The sequence below is a fragment of the Pungitius pungitius genome, chromosome 4, assembly GCF_949316345.1.
Source record: "Pungitius pungitius chromosome 4, fPunPun2.1, whole genome shotgun sequence".
NCBI classification, from domain to species: Eukaryota; Metazoa; Chordata; class Actinopteri; order Perciformes; family Gasterosteidae; genus Pungitius; species Pungitius pungitius.
The window spans coordinates 10822938-10840396 of record NC_084903.1 but is presented as its reverse complement, the minus strand read 5'-3'; the positions used below and the strand labels follow the sequence as shown (position 1 = coordinate 10840396).

The following is a 17459-nucleotide window of genomic DNA, read 5'->3' as shown; positions in this document are numbered from 1 at the left end:
CAAGTGTGTGAGAGAGGAGCATAACTGTGCACCGCAGGGCTCTCTGCGGACTGTCTAAGAATATCAAGGGGTGATATGAAAAAATGGAATGGAAATATTGCAATTCAGTAAAGTGTGTGTGTGTGTGTGTGTGGAAAACAGATGTGTATATCGCATCAAGCACATCTGTCTAATCGCAACACAGCTGAGCAGAGGAAAAGTGCCAGAACAGTTGCCCTTACTCATATTTAAGACCAAAGACCCTTTGCGCTATCAATCAACCACTCCAAGTATAGCCGCTTATTATTAAATAATTAAATGAGGAAAACATTCATAATAGAACAGCTGTAGCTTTAAATAGATTTCAATTTTGGACCCTTCAGCAAGAGAACATTTCCTCTTTAAAAACAGACATTATCGGCAGATTTAAACCTTCGAGTACTTCGACCAAAGAACAAAATATAGTTTGGAACAAATATGTTGCAACGTGAAATGCTTAGAGACATTTAAAGTAGAGAAACACGCATTAAAGAAACCGATATTGGTGCGACACGGACTCAAAAGCTGGATCGGGGAATGGGGACAATGGGCCAATCTGGTATTAAATACGGCGAATAACGTTTTAATAAATAGTTAGTCGGTACATTTATATTTAAATTGTCAGACTGTTTTACAGTTAGGCAAACAATGTTTATGTCAAGCATAACGTTGCCCTGCAAATTAAGAACCCCAGTCACTAAGAATGTGAGAAGTGCAGCTTACTCAGTAAACAACGGTATCAGGCGTTAGCCAAAGCCCCGCCGTCGCTAAAAGACCGAGCATGACGGGACTAATTTAAAGCTCCTAGGGTCTCCGGCTTTCCCAGACAATTTAATGGGGGGACGAGAGAGATCCTGATCCTCATGTTTTGTGACTGCATCTAGCACAGATACAATACACAACAAACACCTGGCAAAACTATTCAAACCACCTCTGTGCTGGCTCCTGCTTCTGTGATGAAAGTACATGGTATATAAAAAAACAAAAATAAACTGTGCTAACAGGTAAACACAATGTATATCACATGTGGTCATTAAAACATGCAAAAGCGGTGCTGGGAACCTTTAACTGCCATCCCTTTTCAAAGAAAACAGTACATTCAAACAGGCTACGCAGCGATTGTGGGTGAGAATTGGCTTTGCATAAGTAATGAGGAGGAATAAAAGACTGTCCTACATCCATGCCAGAGATTACACTGCTGGCATCTGTTTCTATAAAAAGGTTCACTGCAGGGAGTATGAGTGGCACAGTACACGGACACGCATACACGGGCAAAAAAAACAAGCCAGTGTATTTATAGGAAAGAAGGTTCTGGTATCAAAAGAACTTCTAAACATCAGCGTCTGGTTCTCCAGTCAACCAATCAAAGATCTGCAACTATTCTGAGCATTTGGCAGACAAACACAGCAAAACACTGGACAGATTATCAGCAGCTTGTGGCCAACTTAATGGCCTCTGTGTCGTCTATGCTTCCTGTTCTCCTAGTTTCCACTTCTCATTTAGACGGCTTCCGTTCTGGGCAAAACAAATAACTCTGTGAAGTGTTTTCACGACATGAATCCAGAGGCTCTCGATATCGGGGCCAAACACATCGGGCCTGTAGCTTTAAGAAGCACTGCCACATATTCAGGAGGGAAAGTCCCCGAGCAGGCCGACTGAAGATGATGTGATTTTCCACTCTCTGCTGACTGCTTTGGTTAAACACGCTCGCTAATTCCTCACCCTGCACCAAGAGCTACGACCTCTTTTTTTACCGTCTCTGTGACAGTCTAGACAACATTAGATCAGAAGATAGTCGGGGCAGCATTCAGCAACTATTCTATCGTTTGATTAACGGTTTGTCCGAAAAGTTGAAACAAAGTTGCACAAGTGAATCCTATTAGTTGGAAAAAATACAGCAAAACAAGAAGAATTGGTTATCTATAATTGTCAGGCACATATGTATTGACCTTTTGACTAATATAATTCCTTTTGATTATCTACAAGCTTCAAGTGCAGGGATGATCCCAAAGTACAGAGCCTTTTTGGTGAGAAACCAACAAACTTTTATGCTGTCAAGTTACCATAGTAATTAAATATGTTTCAATGCAACCGCCCAGAAAGAAATTGCAGCCTTGGTTGAAGGATAGCATAGCTGCAGTCAAAACACGTCTTATATCAATGCTGGCACGCATATAAAACAAAAGATATTGCCATTCTTTAAGTGGGTGTTTAAGAGGAAAGAGTCCAAGAACTATCCAGCATTTCTGCACCCCTCAATTTAATGTCAATAAGAGATTTTGAATGGATTTTTGGTTCAATACTTGAAATTAAGATTTTGCCGTTCTACGATAGTAAATATTCCTCTTTGAACCAGTGAGAATCAGGTCCTGTTGGCCTATAATAATACTAGCAGTGGGGGTTTACATTTTTTTTGTTATTTTCCCCGTGCGCGGCAGTTCCACACTTCCGTGCGGCGCTTGCAGCAGCGGGCTGACTCCTCGCCTGCTCGGCCGAACCGTTTGCCCGACTACTGCCCCCCCCCACTCCACTCTCACATTTGTGACTCTACGCGTGGTACTAGGACGTTACTAACTTTACAATCATCACCATCATCATGCAATGTCTCTCCATGGGACAACAACTAACGTCGAGAGGCTCACAACACACAGCGGATATCCTCGCAGCAAAGCGTCTTCCCGTGTCCTAGTCAATGTATTTAACATGTTGGCTGGCAACTCTCTCGGGCGGTCAGCCGGGGGACGTGTTGCATGTACATTGCAGCTGGCAATAAATGATTTAACCCGTTTGTTAAGACATTCAAACAACACCGTCAAACAAATGGTCGGTCTGAAGGCAATCACCCTGCAAACTATGACGGTGGTTGCGTACAAAAAGAAGCATGAACAATCAGTCTAACAGCAGAGCGCCGTTAAAACAGACAGTGGGGTGAATCACAACCTCTTTAGAGCCACCAGCCGAGCTGTAAAGACAGAAAAGAGCTGAGTGGGGGGAAACGCATGTACCGGTCATAAAGGGTGCTTAGATCCTTTGTGTCGAGTACACTGCCCCACAGCATGCTGGGAGTAAAACAAAGTATGGCTGCATGTGTTGGTGAGCAGGGGCATGGCCCCCGATGGATCTCGTCTCTTTGGTATTTAGGTATGCCTCTGCTTTTTCATTCACATCCCACCCGCACAGGCGCAAAGGCCCATCTCCCCACCCTCCCCTTCCTGTTGCATTTCAATGTAAATGGGGGTGGGGGGGTGGGGGAGGATGAATGGCTGCAGCTGGCCCATCAAAAGACTACCTCTGCTGAAGGGCCTTGAGGATATTGAGATTCAGGCAGGACACACCACCTCTACCCTCCCCCACCCAACAACACTTTGTCCTCACACCCTTACCAACCCCACCCCTTGGTCTCAGTTTATAGTTTGCTCCCAACATGAAGGAGGGCGCCTGAGCCCAACCTGGGCCTAGAGAGAGCGCCGCCAAGCAAAAGCAGTCAATGTGTCAAAGAAGCAATCATCAGAGAGAAAAGGGTATGGTGAGCAAACAGGTTGTCGTTTCATCTCTACAGCGAAAGGGAACCAAAAGTTATTTTGCTTATATTGCATTTACCATGGCTGAGATGCGCAGAAGGGAGAAGGGGGGAGAAACTGCAGCGCGACAGAAGAATCAGCTCTGTGAGTGACAGCATTTAACAATAATGCTGTGTGCAATGCTGACAGACTAACACGTCGGATTTTCAGTCAAACCACTTTAACGGCCACTTCAAAAAGAAAGGGACGATTCTGGTTATAGCTATAAAAACAGGTTCACAAAGTGATGAGCCTCTACAAAGATCTAACCATCTCATTTGCTCCCAGAGAAATCAATGTGATGTGAGCACTAGGTTCTGTTTTAGAACGGCCTTCTTATCTGTGGATTGGCATGGAAACCCCTGTAAAAGTATAAGAGCCTGAAGGGGAAAACAAAAACGGTAAGTGAATCGAAGCAAGCAAGCCTACTTGGTCCTTTACCCTGTGCAACAGGCTGAACAGAGCAGAAGAGACGAGCCCAGAAGGACCGATCACATGGAGCGTCTCTGCTATCGGCTCCTAGACCTGGCCGACTAACCTCACCAAATTTCCAATGCCACGTATGGGTAATACATCATCCCATGCAGCCTCCTGCGCAGCAGCACATTCTATCAAAACACCAACTGTTGTTTTCAGATATGCAGCCGCCCTGTTTCACACACATCCACACAGACAAAGGCACAATGCAATGGGGCTTTTTAAAGCAAAGACTTTCAGCTATTCTTATTCACACGTATCATCATTTGTTATGATAATCCCTGCATTCCTCATCTGGAATTGCATTTCTAGCAGGTCTATGACCAATATGTGAACTAATAAATCCGCTTAGATTGTTTTCAGTCAGTAAGTAGTATGATGGTTGAGTTCACAGTGTGTGACAACAAATGACTTTTGATGAGTAATCATCGGTAATGTGGCAAATAATGGAACTCTTAGGAGACAGAAAAGTACAGAAAATTACATAACTTCGCTAATGCAATCTTTAACAGCAGATAAGATGCATGCCATATTATGATATCATTATAATATCAACATATCACACGGCCCACTTTGGCATAATTCAGAGTATGAAAGGTTTATTATAAAATGCTACGTTGTAGACCAACAAAATATTTCAGTAAAATTCTAAAGTCAGACCAAGCTAAACCAACAAACTACCAAGCTAGCAGTCATGTTTTTTTGCATATACTCTTCAAATAAACAAAAGAATCTAAAATCGGATTTTGGAATAAGAGAAACCAGATTAGCTCATATTGCGATGCATGCTCTTTTATTCCATAATGGGGAAACAAATCAAAATCTAGGAGCGTCCTTCTGTGGGATATTGTTAAACGTCCTCCAAAGCACATCAGTGAGATTCCCGTAAAAACAAGACAACAAACTATCCCTTTCCCAAGCTTCGATCACAAAGATTAACGCCAAGGCTGTGAATAGCACATTTCTGAAGAGGCAACATGCCGGAATAGACATGCTTTCCCTTTGACGTGCAAGGGACTCCGATAGGAGAAAATATTATCAAGAGCAGTGCAGCGAACGGCTCAGAAATAAGTACAACCAAACCAGAGTTACAGACGCCATCAACTGCCAGGACCTCCGAAACTCCAAAATGAGGCTCCCCAGTCCCCCAGGGAAACAGCAGGGTAGGGCCCCGCCATTTTGTTCCATTTTGCTATGAGGATGGAGGAGGGGGGCAAAAGACTAGGCTGAATTTCAAAGGGCTTCAGACGCCATGCGAGTATTCGAGGGGATTGTGCTGGTAGAACAGGAGCTATAAAAGATTTACTCAAATCAAACTGGGAGGAAGAGAGACGGAAAGAGAAAGGGAGACAAAGAGAGGCAGGAATCAGGGGTAGCCATGCGTGTTTACCTAAAAAGGACCACACTCAGCACAATAGGGGGGAGGGGAGAGCCTTCATGGAAAGAGTGGGTGCTGGAGTTACAGTTGAAAGGGTTCTTCTCCCACTGACACAGAGCGGTTTCTACATTAGACCTCCAGAAGAAGGGTTCGCAGTTAATACTCCTGGGATGACATTTCTAACTATACTGGAAACTGTGTCAGCCACCGACGCATCCGACAATGTGGGCTGAGAATCTGTTCTGCTCACTAAAAACAGGACCAAAAGCAAACCACATACTATGCCAGGCAATGGAACAAATGTATATGGACATCGGAGGGAGGGGGGGGGGGGGGCATGGTGGTAATACTGGACAAATGGCATATACTAGAGCATTTGAGCCATTTGTATACAGCCGTTTCGTTTTACATGGAGGTAACCCACCAGTCATGCTCTTGGTTTATCTCCGTTTCTTTCCGAAGAAAAATAATAACTAGATACCACCAATTTGGAAAATGAACAGGTAAATTTGAAGAACATCCTCTAAGGGTTCCGTTCGAGGGCAGAGTTTGGTGTGCTGGCAGAATGATGCACTGATCGATGAATGGATTGCAGAAATGTTAACAAGAACTACTTAATAACATGGACACGAATATGAATTTGTTTTTACATGAATGCCTTTTCAATTAACTGATTAACCAAGGATCAGAAACTCCTGGCTAATAAAGGCCTGTGACACATCACTGTCACTGACAGTTTCAGGTTCACAAAGGTAAACTATTTACAATGAATCCTGATAGCGACAGAATTATTTTATTTACCCTGAAACTAAACTGAACAACTAAAAATCTCAAATTCCTATTCAAAACCGTTATTTGAAAAATGATGTCAGGTAATAATCAATAGAGGAAAAAAAGGTGCAATCACACAGTGGGACCAACTCGAACGACCACCTTCATCGGGCATCGGTATAAAGCAGTATCCGCATAAATGAATACCCAGCCTGGCCTGCCAAGAATTAAAAATGTATATACCCAAAAAGGTCATTTTCCATGTTATTTTGTAAATATCTAAAGACAAGAAAAAACAAAACCGTAAGTAAATTTGTAGTTTGCCAGTAAACGAATGAGGATGTGAAACGCCGTTCAGCTGAAAAGGTAAAATGCACAGTCATATTGGAAGAACACTATCTGCTGTGCAGCTACTGCAGTGCTCCTTGCATCAGATTGTTATTCATCTGCCCTCCCATCCCATATGACACGTTTTTTATGTTTCGATGCCATTTGTACCTCAATATGGGTCTAAGGACGAGTGCACAACGTTATTAAAAGGTTGTGACATGCTACCATTGGACATAACGATCCTGCGGTTATCCTGTGCAAATGGTACTATCGAGCCCAACTAGCCAAAGATTCGAGAATAACTAAGAATGAGACTTTCAAAAGAGGGACCGCAGAGGACAAGCAGAACAATCGGACGGGATCTACCAGAACTCTGTCTGAGCACATTTCCTACACCGGGACAAAACGGCCATTAACGGAGTCTCTTGTGAACCACAAAAGCCAGCGTAAAGCAGGCAAGGAGCAGGAACGCTTCCTACCTATTGAGAAAGAAAAAATGTGCAACCCAGAATGACAATCACAGCTCATGATCCGCTGACCTCAGCTCAACTCCATTTCCTGTTGCAAGCAGGGGGCATGGTTCAATTATCTGGCACTACTTATAGGAATGGGGGCAAAATCCAGCCATCACTAATGTGAACCTGCTGGGACGCACAGATCAGGAGGTCCAAGCAGCTTACCAATTATCAACAGGTTTAGCCATTTTGCTATTGTTGCTTTTTATTAGTGAGTGGAATACATATGCTGCCATAACGGTTAACATCCACATGACAATCATTTCAGAATTAGACAAAACACACCACTGTGGGCCCTATTGTCTTATATTGTTATTAAATGTGCTTTTCCCATGTGTTTTTCAGTGAAGCACTTTGAAGTGACCTGTTGGAATGTGCTATACAAATAAACTTGGCATGCCTTAGAAGGAAACCCACAAAATTGCAATCCAACATTAACAATGTGAACACACCAGCAACATCTGTCATGTATTTGTGACCAAGTTTGCAACGAATTCTGAAAAAACGTCTTTCCTTGCATTTAAATCCTGCACGTCCTTATCTGCCTGTGTGCAGATTAAGGCCCCTCTTACCATGTGAGGCGTTAACTATAGCGCTAATAAATAAGACCTACGCAAGCTCATGGGAGACAGAGATATGCATCACTGCCTCTGCAGTGTAGTCAACACGAACGCCCCAACAAGCTGAAACACTGTCAGTATCTTGGTGGAAAACACCACCAGCGGCACTGCAGTGTTTTCCTCAGCATTGGTACTGCACCAAAGTAGAGAGCTTCTCCTCCATATTCATTTCTGTCTACATGTCGTGCCCCTCCTTCACATAGCATTTGGCAAAGAAAACAAAAAGGCACTCCACGCAGAGGACGTAGGTATTTGTGGCAGTTATCCACCCAAACAACCCAGTGTTGGTCCAATAACCATCGACGACGCTTCCTGATCAACCAAACCGGTCCGTGGGATTTGCCACACACTGCTCTTTAAAAATAGTCCCACGGTGTCTTCATGGGTTGGAGTTCGGAGACCCTTAATTCACCGCTTTTCCTCATAGATGTGCTGGAACAGGTCCTGGGCTTTTGTGCTTCATGACTAGAATGTGTGAGGCTGTGGGCTGCACACCTCACTGGGAAAAGCAGCTAGACGAGGATTTCTGCAGCTCAACTGCCAAATAACTACACTGGTTATGACACAAGCAACAACAGGTAAACATGTGGGTGTCAAATGTAGCACAGGCCAGAGAGCTGTAAGGAGAATCCAGTGTGCCCTTTTGTCTTAACACTGAGAGAATGCCACACATTTAAGACGAGCCTTTACACGACGGATGAAGAGTTTAAGTAACGTCAACGTGAAATGCTCTTCTGCCTCTCCAAGGCTTGTTTGGAGGCAAAGGTGTGCATACGTGGTATTAATGTATGCAGCACTAGCAGTTTTCTTAAAACATGAAATGCAATTATAAGGTATCGCACACATCTGACATAATATATAAATTATAAAAGTGCAGCTGAATTAAACGTATATACGTTTAAAAACTGAAGAGCATAAAAGCGATACATTCAAGAAGTGGAGTAGGGCACAACAAAAAAATGGTTTTATATTTCAAGTAAATAAATGAAAAATCGATTTTACAGGAGTATTGTCGCAACACGAGTTAACCACGGGGCCAGCCAGTCGGGTGTGTTGTTGTTATCGCGTTAGCCATGCAGGAGCAGTACAAATGCGACTTACCTGGGTCTGAATTTTCCACAAATTCAAGCAGATATGTTTATCTGTAACGTTTAGTCAACGCCGCGATGTTTCCGGCCGATGCTTGATGATCCCATTTGTTGCCGTAGGTTTAGTACAGACTGGACGGGAGACATCCGCATAAAGTAGCGACGACCATCGCAGCCCGAAAGCAGCTCCGTGGAATCGAGGCTAGCGCTAGCTTGTTGAAACCATGTAGACCAAACAACACAAGTCCAAAGGAGAAAAAGACTAAAATATCCTCGAAAAGTCGTTAACAGCGTTGCTACTGCATCGTCACCACAAACTGCGAACCTTCAACACTCTTTCCGTGCAACGGTGTGCTCGCTTAGGTAAAAGTAAACCATCAAAAGATCATATTTTGTCACGGTTTAATCCTCTCCGCCGACCCATTCGAGCGGTTTTCGAGCGGCCTTTGACTTCAGTGTTTGGACGCTAGGGACGGAAACGGTTAGGTCATGAAACGAGCATCCTGATTGGCCGGGGAACGGTAGGCGGGTACCATATGCCATGAAACAGACGCCATTTTGGATCTGCTTGCCACCCTTCTTTCGCATCCCATCGTATGCAAGCGGGTCTCCATTGAAGCTGACCAAGGTTCACAGTTTCAAACACAATAGACAACACTCCATTATATCGTTGGAGAACGAGAAAAGGAAATGGAGTACAGGCATTGGATGCGCTCGTTTTCTACACTTCTGGAAACCGGACGGTGTTTTTTTCCAACTCACCATATGGATATTAAACGTTTGTTTCGTCTCGGTTTTTTTAATGCAACGGCTGATGTGTACTGCGACAGCAACACTTAGCATTTCAGAGTATAGTACAAATGATGACTCAGACAGTCAGACATGCCAGTCGTGGTTAAGTCACTTCTCATCAACACATTTTCACGGATATTAATATCTACACATTTTTATCAACGATGTTGATAGAATGCACGTTTATTTTTCGATGTTTTGACCAGCGCTATACACACGATATGGTTTGAACCAAAATGCAGGTTTTGACCTGAAAGAAAACAGTTGGCATTAAAACGGTGTGCACTGGTGAACAAACTTGACGTACCTACTGTGGAATTGTAACGCAAATGGATGAAACGATGGTTCCCATTGGCTCAGAAAAAGATCCAAACTCTTATTGGTTGATTTAATATGTCACTCATTTGACTGGGCCGTATACGTCGCTCTAAAAGACGGCTGTGGTACTTTACTAAAGCGATAAGGACGAGGGAAAAGGCTCACTCCGACTACTAAATAGTCCAACAGCCTTCCATTGACCAGAGGAAATATAAAGTCAACATTAAGGTTACTGCCGTGATTCTTTTTAAAAGAATACCAACACCATTGGTCGTGTACGGCACATCGTCCTACGGTCTCAAAACACAAGATATAGGTTTACATAAGTTGTATCTTATCGCTGTCAAGAAAAGTGTTCAAATTAATGCATTTATTACTAAACTTAACTGGACCAAAGTCTACTAACCCTAGACCGATACTCAATGGACCTCTTGCGCCCTCTGCTGGATATTGTGGGGCCAATATACTTTAGGGAAAATACTTCAGAAATACGCTGAGATCAGTCACTTGAGGAGTTGAATCACTATGCTTTTCATACTTTCGAGCGATGGTTTTGAAAAAATAAATAAAACGTCCTATAATTGATCATCTATCTGCTAAACACACATACACACATGTATAGTTATAAAATACATGTATTATTTTGTGTTCATATTGTTACTTGTTGTTCAATTTGGGAACTGTTTCAAACATTAATAATGGCCTCCAAAAAACTAATTCAGCACAATAATGGTGCAGTATAAAGCGCAACTATTAACGGAAGTTATATTTATATCGTGAGTGTGCATCACCTAATGTGGAATTCTCCGGGCTGCATTGTACGCAATCAATATTAGGTTAAAACATAAACAATGCAGTATTTTGCAGCTAAATTTATATTAATATATATATTTAAAAAAAATGATATACCATTAAGTGAGACTAGATAGTGCATCTCTGACATTGCTTGTATAATCCTTGCGCAAATCCCGGCGCAGCGTGTAGGCCCTTGAAGACAAACAGGAAAGGGTTGAAGTTCAAAGTTCGAAGCAAAGATGTTTGCAAAACCAATGAGATGTGTAAAGCAGCACTGTTCAATACTCAGCACCGATGAAACATAACTTCTACAGTGTTGAGTATTAGAGACATACAGACTAATTTTAATTCACCGTAAAAAAAGTGTAGTTTTTGTCCGTTTCTTCCCCGTGTGCAGGCAGCTCGGGAGTGGACAGTTTGCGGCGTTGATCTCGCGCTGACATCTCTGCGCAGCTGCAAAGTTGAATAACGCAGCTAGCAAACATTAGCCCTGAACGGATTTGAGGGGGTAAACAAACGTGTCAAAAACACGGTTTTAGCGCAATAGAAAGCTATGGGATTACAATTGCTCAGTTAACGTAACGTTACAGCGTTTGACGACAACAGGGGCCATGTCGGCGTTGCTGCGGCAGCATCGCACGGGACTCTGTAGAAAATACAGCGGTGGTTTGTTGTGGACGCGGTCGAGGCAGAGCTCTCGTGTAACACCAAACAACTCAAAACCCAACGACGGTGTTAAAAATGCGCCGCTCACAGGGGGATATTTCAGAAAGATGCTCCTTTCGGAATCCGAGCGGGCACTTCACAGTCAGCCGCAGAGAGTCATCCAGGTGAGTCCGAGTACACCGTGAACGTGGTGCCGTGTGGTCGTGGCTGATAGTGGGAGCAGTCATCTGATCGGGGGATGTTTCAGTAAAATGTTACCGTAGAGGCACGTGACGAACAGTCTGTAAAGAGCCACCCGTTTACCGGTGGCCTCTCCTAGAGACCCTTCACCCTGGAATACACACGATGAAGGATAATCAATGGCATTGTGCTTTCTCTAGCGGGATTTGAAACATAAATCTCAATGAGTTACATTCGTATTATCTGTTTACACATCAATTCAGCGGTCTCCATGGGCTTGAAATGACATAATCAGCCTAAATACTCAGTGTCATCAAGTGACAGTTTAAAAAAATAAATAAACTGACGGTGACAATAATTGGAACCCAATACAAGACTTTAACAGCATCCCCCTGCGTTTAGATATGTCTCAGCCTTTGGAGCGGATGATTTTAGTGTGATTAAACCATTATTCTTTGTTAGGGATGTCCTTTAATTTGAAATTGCATCATGCTTACTGCTTCTACTTGGTGTGGCTTCACTAAAATTGTTTTTACCTCCACTCTGACAAGGTTTCTCTGATATTTTATCCCACCAAAAACACCATGTTCCCATTTTAGAGTCTCCTCCACAGACCGTTGGGTCCTGGCATGCTGGGAATTAGCAAAGACTTAATCAGGAACAACCTGCTGCGGAACCCCGTTGGTTTAATAAATCTATTGGGTAAGCACAGCTTTTTCATCCCTAGTACTTTAACTTATAATCCTTTTATTTTACTTACACATGGCTACTTCTGATTTTTAGGATCAACAAACTTCTTCAGTACATCTCGATCCAAACAAGAGGAAAATAAAAGTGATGGAGCAAAGGGAAAACCTCCAGAGGAAGACGAAGGTAAGCGATGACTTCTGATTAATAACGCCACCGTGATGACTGACCTTTATTCATTTCTTTGACCGTTTTTATTGTCCTCCTCTACAATCTGCCGCCCCTTCCAGAGGAGAAGAAACGACGCGAGCAGCAGGACCAGATGTATCGGGAGCGCCTGCGGACCCTGTTCATCATAGCGCTCGTCATGAGCCTGCTGAACTCCATCAACACCAGCGGAGGAAACATCTCGTGGAATGACTTTGTCAATGAGATGCTGGCCAAGGGAGAGGTGTCGCGTGTGCAGGTTGTTCCTGAGAGTGACATTGTCGAAATCTACCTTCATCCTGGAGCAGTGATATTCGGAAGGCCTGTATGTGGAGCAGTACATGATGGATACACTCAGTCAGCATCAGAACGGGTCTGAACAGCAGACCTGCATCCTAACCTCTCATTTCCTGCCGTGTTTCCTCCTCTGCAGAGGCTGGCGCTCACGTACAGAATGCAGGTCGCCAACATTGACAAATTTGAGGAGAAGCTGAGAGCCGCCGAAGAGGAGCTGAATATCGACGCTAAAGACAGGATACCGGTGTCCTACAAGCGCACTGGATTTTTTGGGAAGTAAGAACACGAGCTTTGTCAGTGCACACGTTTTGAAAGAAAGCAATTGGAAGGAACCTTGTCTTCATTCTCAGTAAAAGGTTTCTTTAACCACCATTTTTCATCTGTTCACCTTGCAGTGCAGTCTATGCCCTGGGGATGGCTGCTATTGGCGTGGCTATACTCTGGTACATCTTCCGACTGGCAGGCATGGGTGGGAGAGAAGGCGGCTTTAGTGCTTTTGTGAGTGAAACCACATCAGAAATGTGGCCTGTGCCCATTTAGGGTTTCTTTATTTATTTCTATGGTTTATTTATTGCGGTAATCCCATGTCACAATGGACCTTACAGAACCAGCTGAAGATGGCCAAGTTCACCATTGTGGACGGCAAGTCTGGTAAAGGTGTGAGTTTCAAAGATGTGGCAGGCATGCATGAGGCCAAGATGGAAATAAAGGAATTTGTGGACTACCTCAAGGTAAGAAACCGGACTCTCAATAACTACCAAATGCGCTCAAGTTCTTAGTTTTTTTCTGACACGGGTACAACGTTATATTCCCCGTTGTCCATCACTTACTTTGCCTGTGCTTTGTAATGTCAGAATCCAGAACGGTACCTGCAGCTGGGAGCCAAGGTTCCCAAGGGCTCACTGCTGCTAGGACCTCCAGGCTGTGGGAAGACGCTGCTGGCGAAGGCTGTGGCCACTGAGGCCCAAGTGCCCTTTCTGGCTATGGCCGGCTCTGAGTTTGTGGAGGTCATTGGAGGTATGTAAAGACAGCACCGCCAATTAATATGGCTTTAAAACAGCTGTACTATGTTTAGAATTATGGTTTAGATATGGTTATTTATGCTAATATTGTGATATACATTGAAAGTGCAGGAATATCCTGTAGTTTACTAATGAAATCAGACTTTCGTCAATTCTTAGCCAATCCAATCTATTCATTAGCTAGGCGTATGGGTAAAAAGCATGCCCCAGGTCTGATTTAGATCTGTGCTTCCTTTCTGTATTTTACTGATTATTGTTCTTTCCTAAACCCGTTTTAAAAAAAGTGTTCTTCTCAATTATTGACTCTTGTATGGTGACATTGTGTTATCCACTCACAATACACTAGTCCATCAGACTAAAAATGTCTATACTTATCTTGATTCCAGGCGTCATGGCTCATCTGCTTATACTTTCCTCCTGGTTGTGTTTGTGCGCAGGCCTGGGTGCTGCCAGGGTAAGGAGTCTGTTCAAGGAGGCTCGAAGCAGAGCCCCCTGCATCGTGTACATCGATGAGATCGACGCCGTGGGAAAGAAGCGCTCCACCAACACGTCGGGTTTCTCCAACACGGAAGAGGAGCAGACACTCAACCAGCTGCTGGTGGAGATGGACGGTGAGTGAACCCGTGGGGCGCATGAAGCGGTTTGCTGTCATCACTTTTCGTCGGACTATTTTCGACCAAATAACCAAACATTCCTCCGTCTTTTGCAGGAATGGGAACAACGGACCACGTCATCGTCCTCGCCTCCACTAACCGAGCCGACATCTTAGACAATGCTCTCATGAGACCTGGCCGACTGGACAGGCACATCTTCATCGATCTGCCCACGCTGCAGGTAGTCCGGAGAGCATTCGACTGCTGCTTCGTTAGAATTTACTTAACCTAGTTGGGTAATAAACATTCACCTCGCAACAAAAACGTCGAGGGACGATTTCTCAAACAGTTTCTCATATTGACTGTTTTGAAAATATATAGACATTTTTTGCAGCAGCATGCTTGCCACAAATTGGTCCTATTAAGCTGTTTTATAAAGTATTAGACAAAAAAAAGACATGTGACCTCTGTGGGAGGTCTAGACTGACTTGGTCAGTAGAAATATATATATTTTTTACTTGAATCACTGTCCCTCAGGAGAGAAAAGAGATCTACGAGCAGCATCTGAAGATCTTGAAACTCACCCAACCAGCAAATTTCTACTCTCTGCGTCTGGCTGAGCTCACCCCGGGCTTCAGTGGTATGGACATATTTATTGATTGACATACGCTCTCAATCCACGGACATAAAGTCCCGACACAGCACTCTTTGTGTTTATTAAGAGGCCGTGTCCATACATCCCTTTTGTCTCTTTAGGTGCAGACATAGCTAACATCTGTAACGAAGCCGCCCTGCACGCTGCCAGAGAAGGGCACAAGTCCATCGATACCTTCAACTTTGAGTATGCAGTTGAGAGAATAATAGCAGGTACGATGCAAATACTCTATTGTGAGAAAATATGCCACTCTGGGAACATTTGACATGTGTGTCTCTCTTTCTTCAGGGAGTGTAAAGAAGAGTAAGATCCTGTCCAAAGAGGAGCAGAGGGTAGTGGCCTTTCATGAGTCCGGGCATGCCTTAGTGGGATGGCTCCTCGAGCACACTGATGCAGTCTTGAAGGTAAAATCTGAGTTGAGTGGCTCTGGTCATTTGTATGGACGCAGCAGGACCTTTTGTTAGAATCATTCATTGTGTGGCGTGTCTTTCAGGTGTCCATCGCCCCACGGACTAACGCTGCCCTGGGATTTGCCCAGATTTTACCTCGTAACCAGTTTCTGTTCAACAAGGAGCAGCTGTTTGAGCGGATGTGTATGGCCCTGGGAGGGAGAGCTGCTGAGGCGATCACCTTTAACAAGGTCACAACAGGTACAGTCTATTGTATACACGCTGTGTTCACAGCTCATTTCTATTCTTGCATAACTTCTGTTGTTTACTTCAGTGCATTTCCCCGATCATTATTATCTTCATGAATACATTTTGAAATGATTTTTCCACTGATCATAATGACGTCGGATTTACTGTGACTAGGAATTTCTGCCACGTAACAAAGAAGTGAACTACACAGCATCCATGTATAAATAGTCTTGTATCCTGTGCTCCATATCTTGGCACCCAGTCAAAAACAGCAATTGAAGTGTGCCCACTCTGTGTTCCCAGGAGCGCAGGATGACTTGCGTAAGGTGACACGCGTGGCCTACTCTATGGTGAAGCAGTACGGCATGTGTGACAGCGTCGGCCAAGTCTCCTTCCCGGACACGGAGCAGCAAAGTGGCGCCGGGCGCCGCCCTTTCAGCCAGGGTCTGCAGCAGCAGATGGACCACGTGCGTTCTCCCCGATCCAGAGTGTTGACAAAAGCTTTGCTCTTCACATTGAAGTCTCCCCTTTTTAACCGTACAACAAACACAACCCAATGTGGTTTTGTGTCACAATTAATTATAGATTTGATGGCACGTGTTCTTTTTTCTCCTTTTAGGAGGCGAAGATGTTGATAGCGCGGGCTTACCGGCACACAGAGAAGCTGCTGCTGGACAACAGAGACAAACTGATACTGGTGAGCTGCTCTTCTCTTCGATCACACAATCAAAGTCGTGTTGCGACTTTGCCCGCACACAGCACCTCTGGCTCACCTTTCTGGCTCACCCATCCTCCCCAGATGGCCAATGCGCTGTTGGAACGAGAGGTGGTCAACTACGATGACATTGAAGCCCTGCTGGGGCCCCCCCCCCACGGGCCCAAGAAGTTGATTCACCCACAGAGCTGGTTGGAGGCCGAGAGGGACAAACAAGACACAGGAGAAGAAGAACCTCGACCACCTCCCAGTAAACAGGGAGAAGAGGACGTGAATCCACAGCTGGGCTGATTGTTAAAGCAATTCTCCTCTGACCTCTGCATCTCGTGGAGGGTGTCAGTCGCTGGATGCCGTTCATTGAACCAGGCTTTTATTGCTCACTTTGAAGCTTTTTTATGGCTGAGAGTGGAATCTGCAATGTTTCCATGAAGGTATTTGCCAGTTCGCTAAATAACCCAGTGCAACTTTTGAAAATGATTATTGTGGGAGCATCGCATCATTTCTCTTGTGCGTTTGCTGCACTGCTAAATCCTCGGTTCAAACGGGAAGTCTCCAACTATTTAACGAACGTTTCCATGCTCAGTCTGCAAATTACCCAAAGTGCACTAATACCTTAAAAGGACATGAGATCGTTTTAATGCAAACTGCAGCATATGTAGGTTTTAATAGGTTTGCTTATATAGAATTGATCTGACATCTATGAATGACTGTCATTTATAAGTTATGTTGTTTGATATCGAAAAGTTGACTTAAGCTTTTTTCTTTTTCTTCTTTGTCAGAGATGGCAAGCACCAAATATATTAGCAATAATTGAGGGTAAATAGAGACAATGAGGTCTGCATTATTGTCATGTTGAATCGAAGCTGCAGATATTACCCCACACACGGTGGTCATCCTTTGACCACCACACATACAAATTGAAGTTGATAGGTCAAAGTACTGTTTTCTTAGTCTTTTGGGCTAGGTATTGTTTGATTGCCACGAGTGATTATTAAGTTCCAATGGATTGTATTGCTTAATATTAAAAGCTGAATAAAAATTTGGAATTCTATGTGTTGCTCTTAATGTCTCGTTTACTGTAACTCTGTAAGAATCAACTACAACAGCGTCATGCTGCTTTGTTTTCTTTCAAAAGCA

The 17459-nt window shown here is 43.9% G+C and overlaps 2 protein-coding genes across 3 annotated transcripts in view; one reads left to right on the top strand and one right to left on the bottom strand.

The window, feature by feature from the left end:
- ankrd11 (ankyrin repeat domain 11) overlaps nucleotides 1-9217 on the bottom strand; it is an 85928-nt gene extending 76711 nt beyond the window's left edge. For both annotated transcript variants that reach the window (XM_037486901.2, XM_037486908.2), the window contains exon 1: nucleotides 8771-9217. The gene's annotated coding sequence lies outside the window, so the exon portion shown is untranslated. The remainder of the gene's footprint in view (nucleotides 1-8770) is intronic.
- A 1646-nt stretch (nucleotides 9218-10863) lies between these two features.
- On the top strand, nucleotides 10864-17373 carry spg7 (SPG7 matrix AAA peptidase subunit, paraplegin). The gene is made up of 17 exons (XM_037450429.2): nucleotides 10864-11492; nucleotides 12108-12210; nucleotides 12292-12381; nucleotides 12486-12727; nucleotides 12836-12975; nucleotides 13095-13197; nucleotides 13305-13430; nucleotides 13554-13716; nucleotides 14159-14332; nucleotides 14431-14555; nucleotides 14852-14954; nucleotides 15071-15181; nucleotides 15258-15373; nucleotides 15463-15619; nucleotides 15911-16074; nucleotides 16227-16304; nucleotides 16407-17373. The coding sequence occupies exons 1-17, from the start codon at nucleotides 11274-11276 to the stop codon at nucleotides 16611-16613; spliced, it is 2421 nt and encodes an 806-aa protein (XP_037306326.2). The 5' UTR covers nucleotides 10864-11273; the 3' UTR covers nucleotides 16614-17373.
- The last annotated feature ends 86 nt before the right edge of the window (nucleotides 17374-17459 follow it).

Excerpts from the sequence above, each read along its gene's own strand:
- spg7 (XM_037450429.2), top strand. The coding sequence starts at position 11,274 with ATGTCGGCGTTGCTGCGGCAGCATCGCACGGGACTCTGTAGAAAATAC. Across the intron at positions 13,198-13,304 it reads AAGGCGGCTTTAGTGCTTTT|AACCAGCTGAAGATGGCCAA; the intron begins GTGAGTGAAACC and ends TGGACCTTACAG. Across the intron at positions 14,955-15,070 it reads GCTCACCCCGGGCTTCAGTG|GTGCAGACATAGCTAACATC; the intron begins GTATGGACATAT and ends TTGTCTCTTTAG.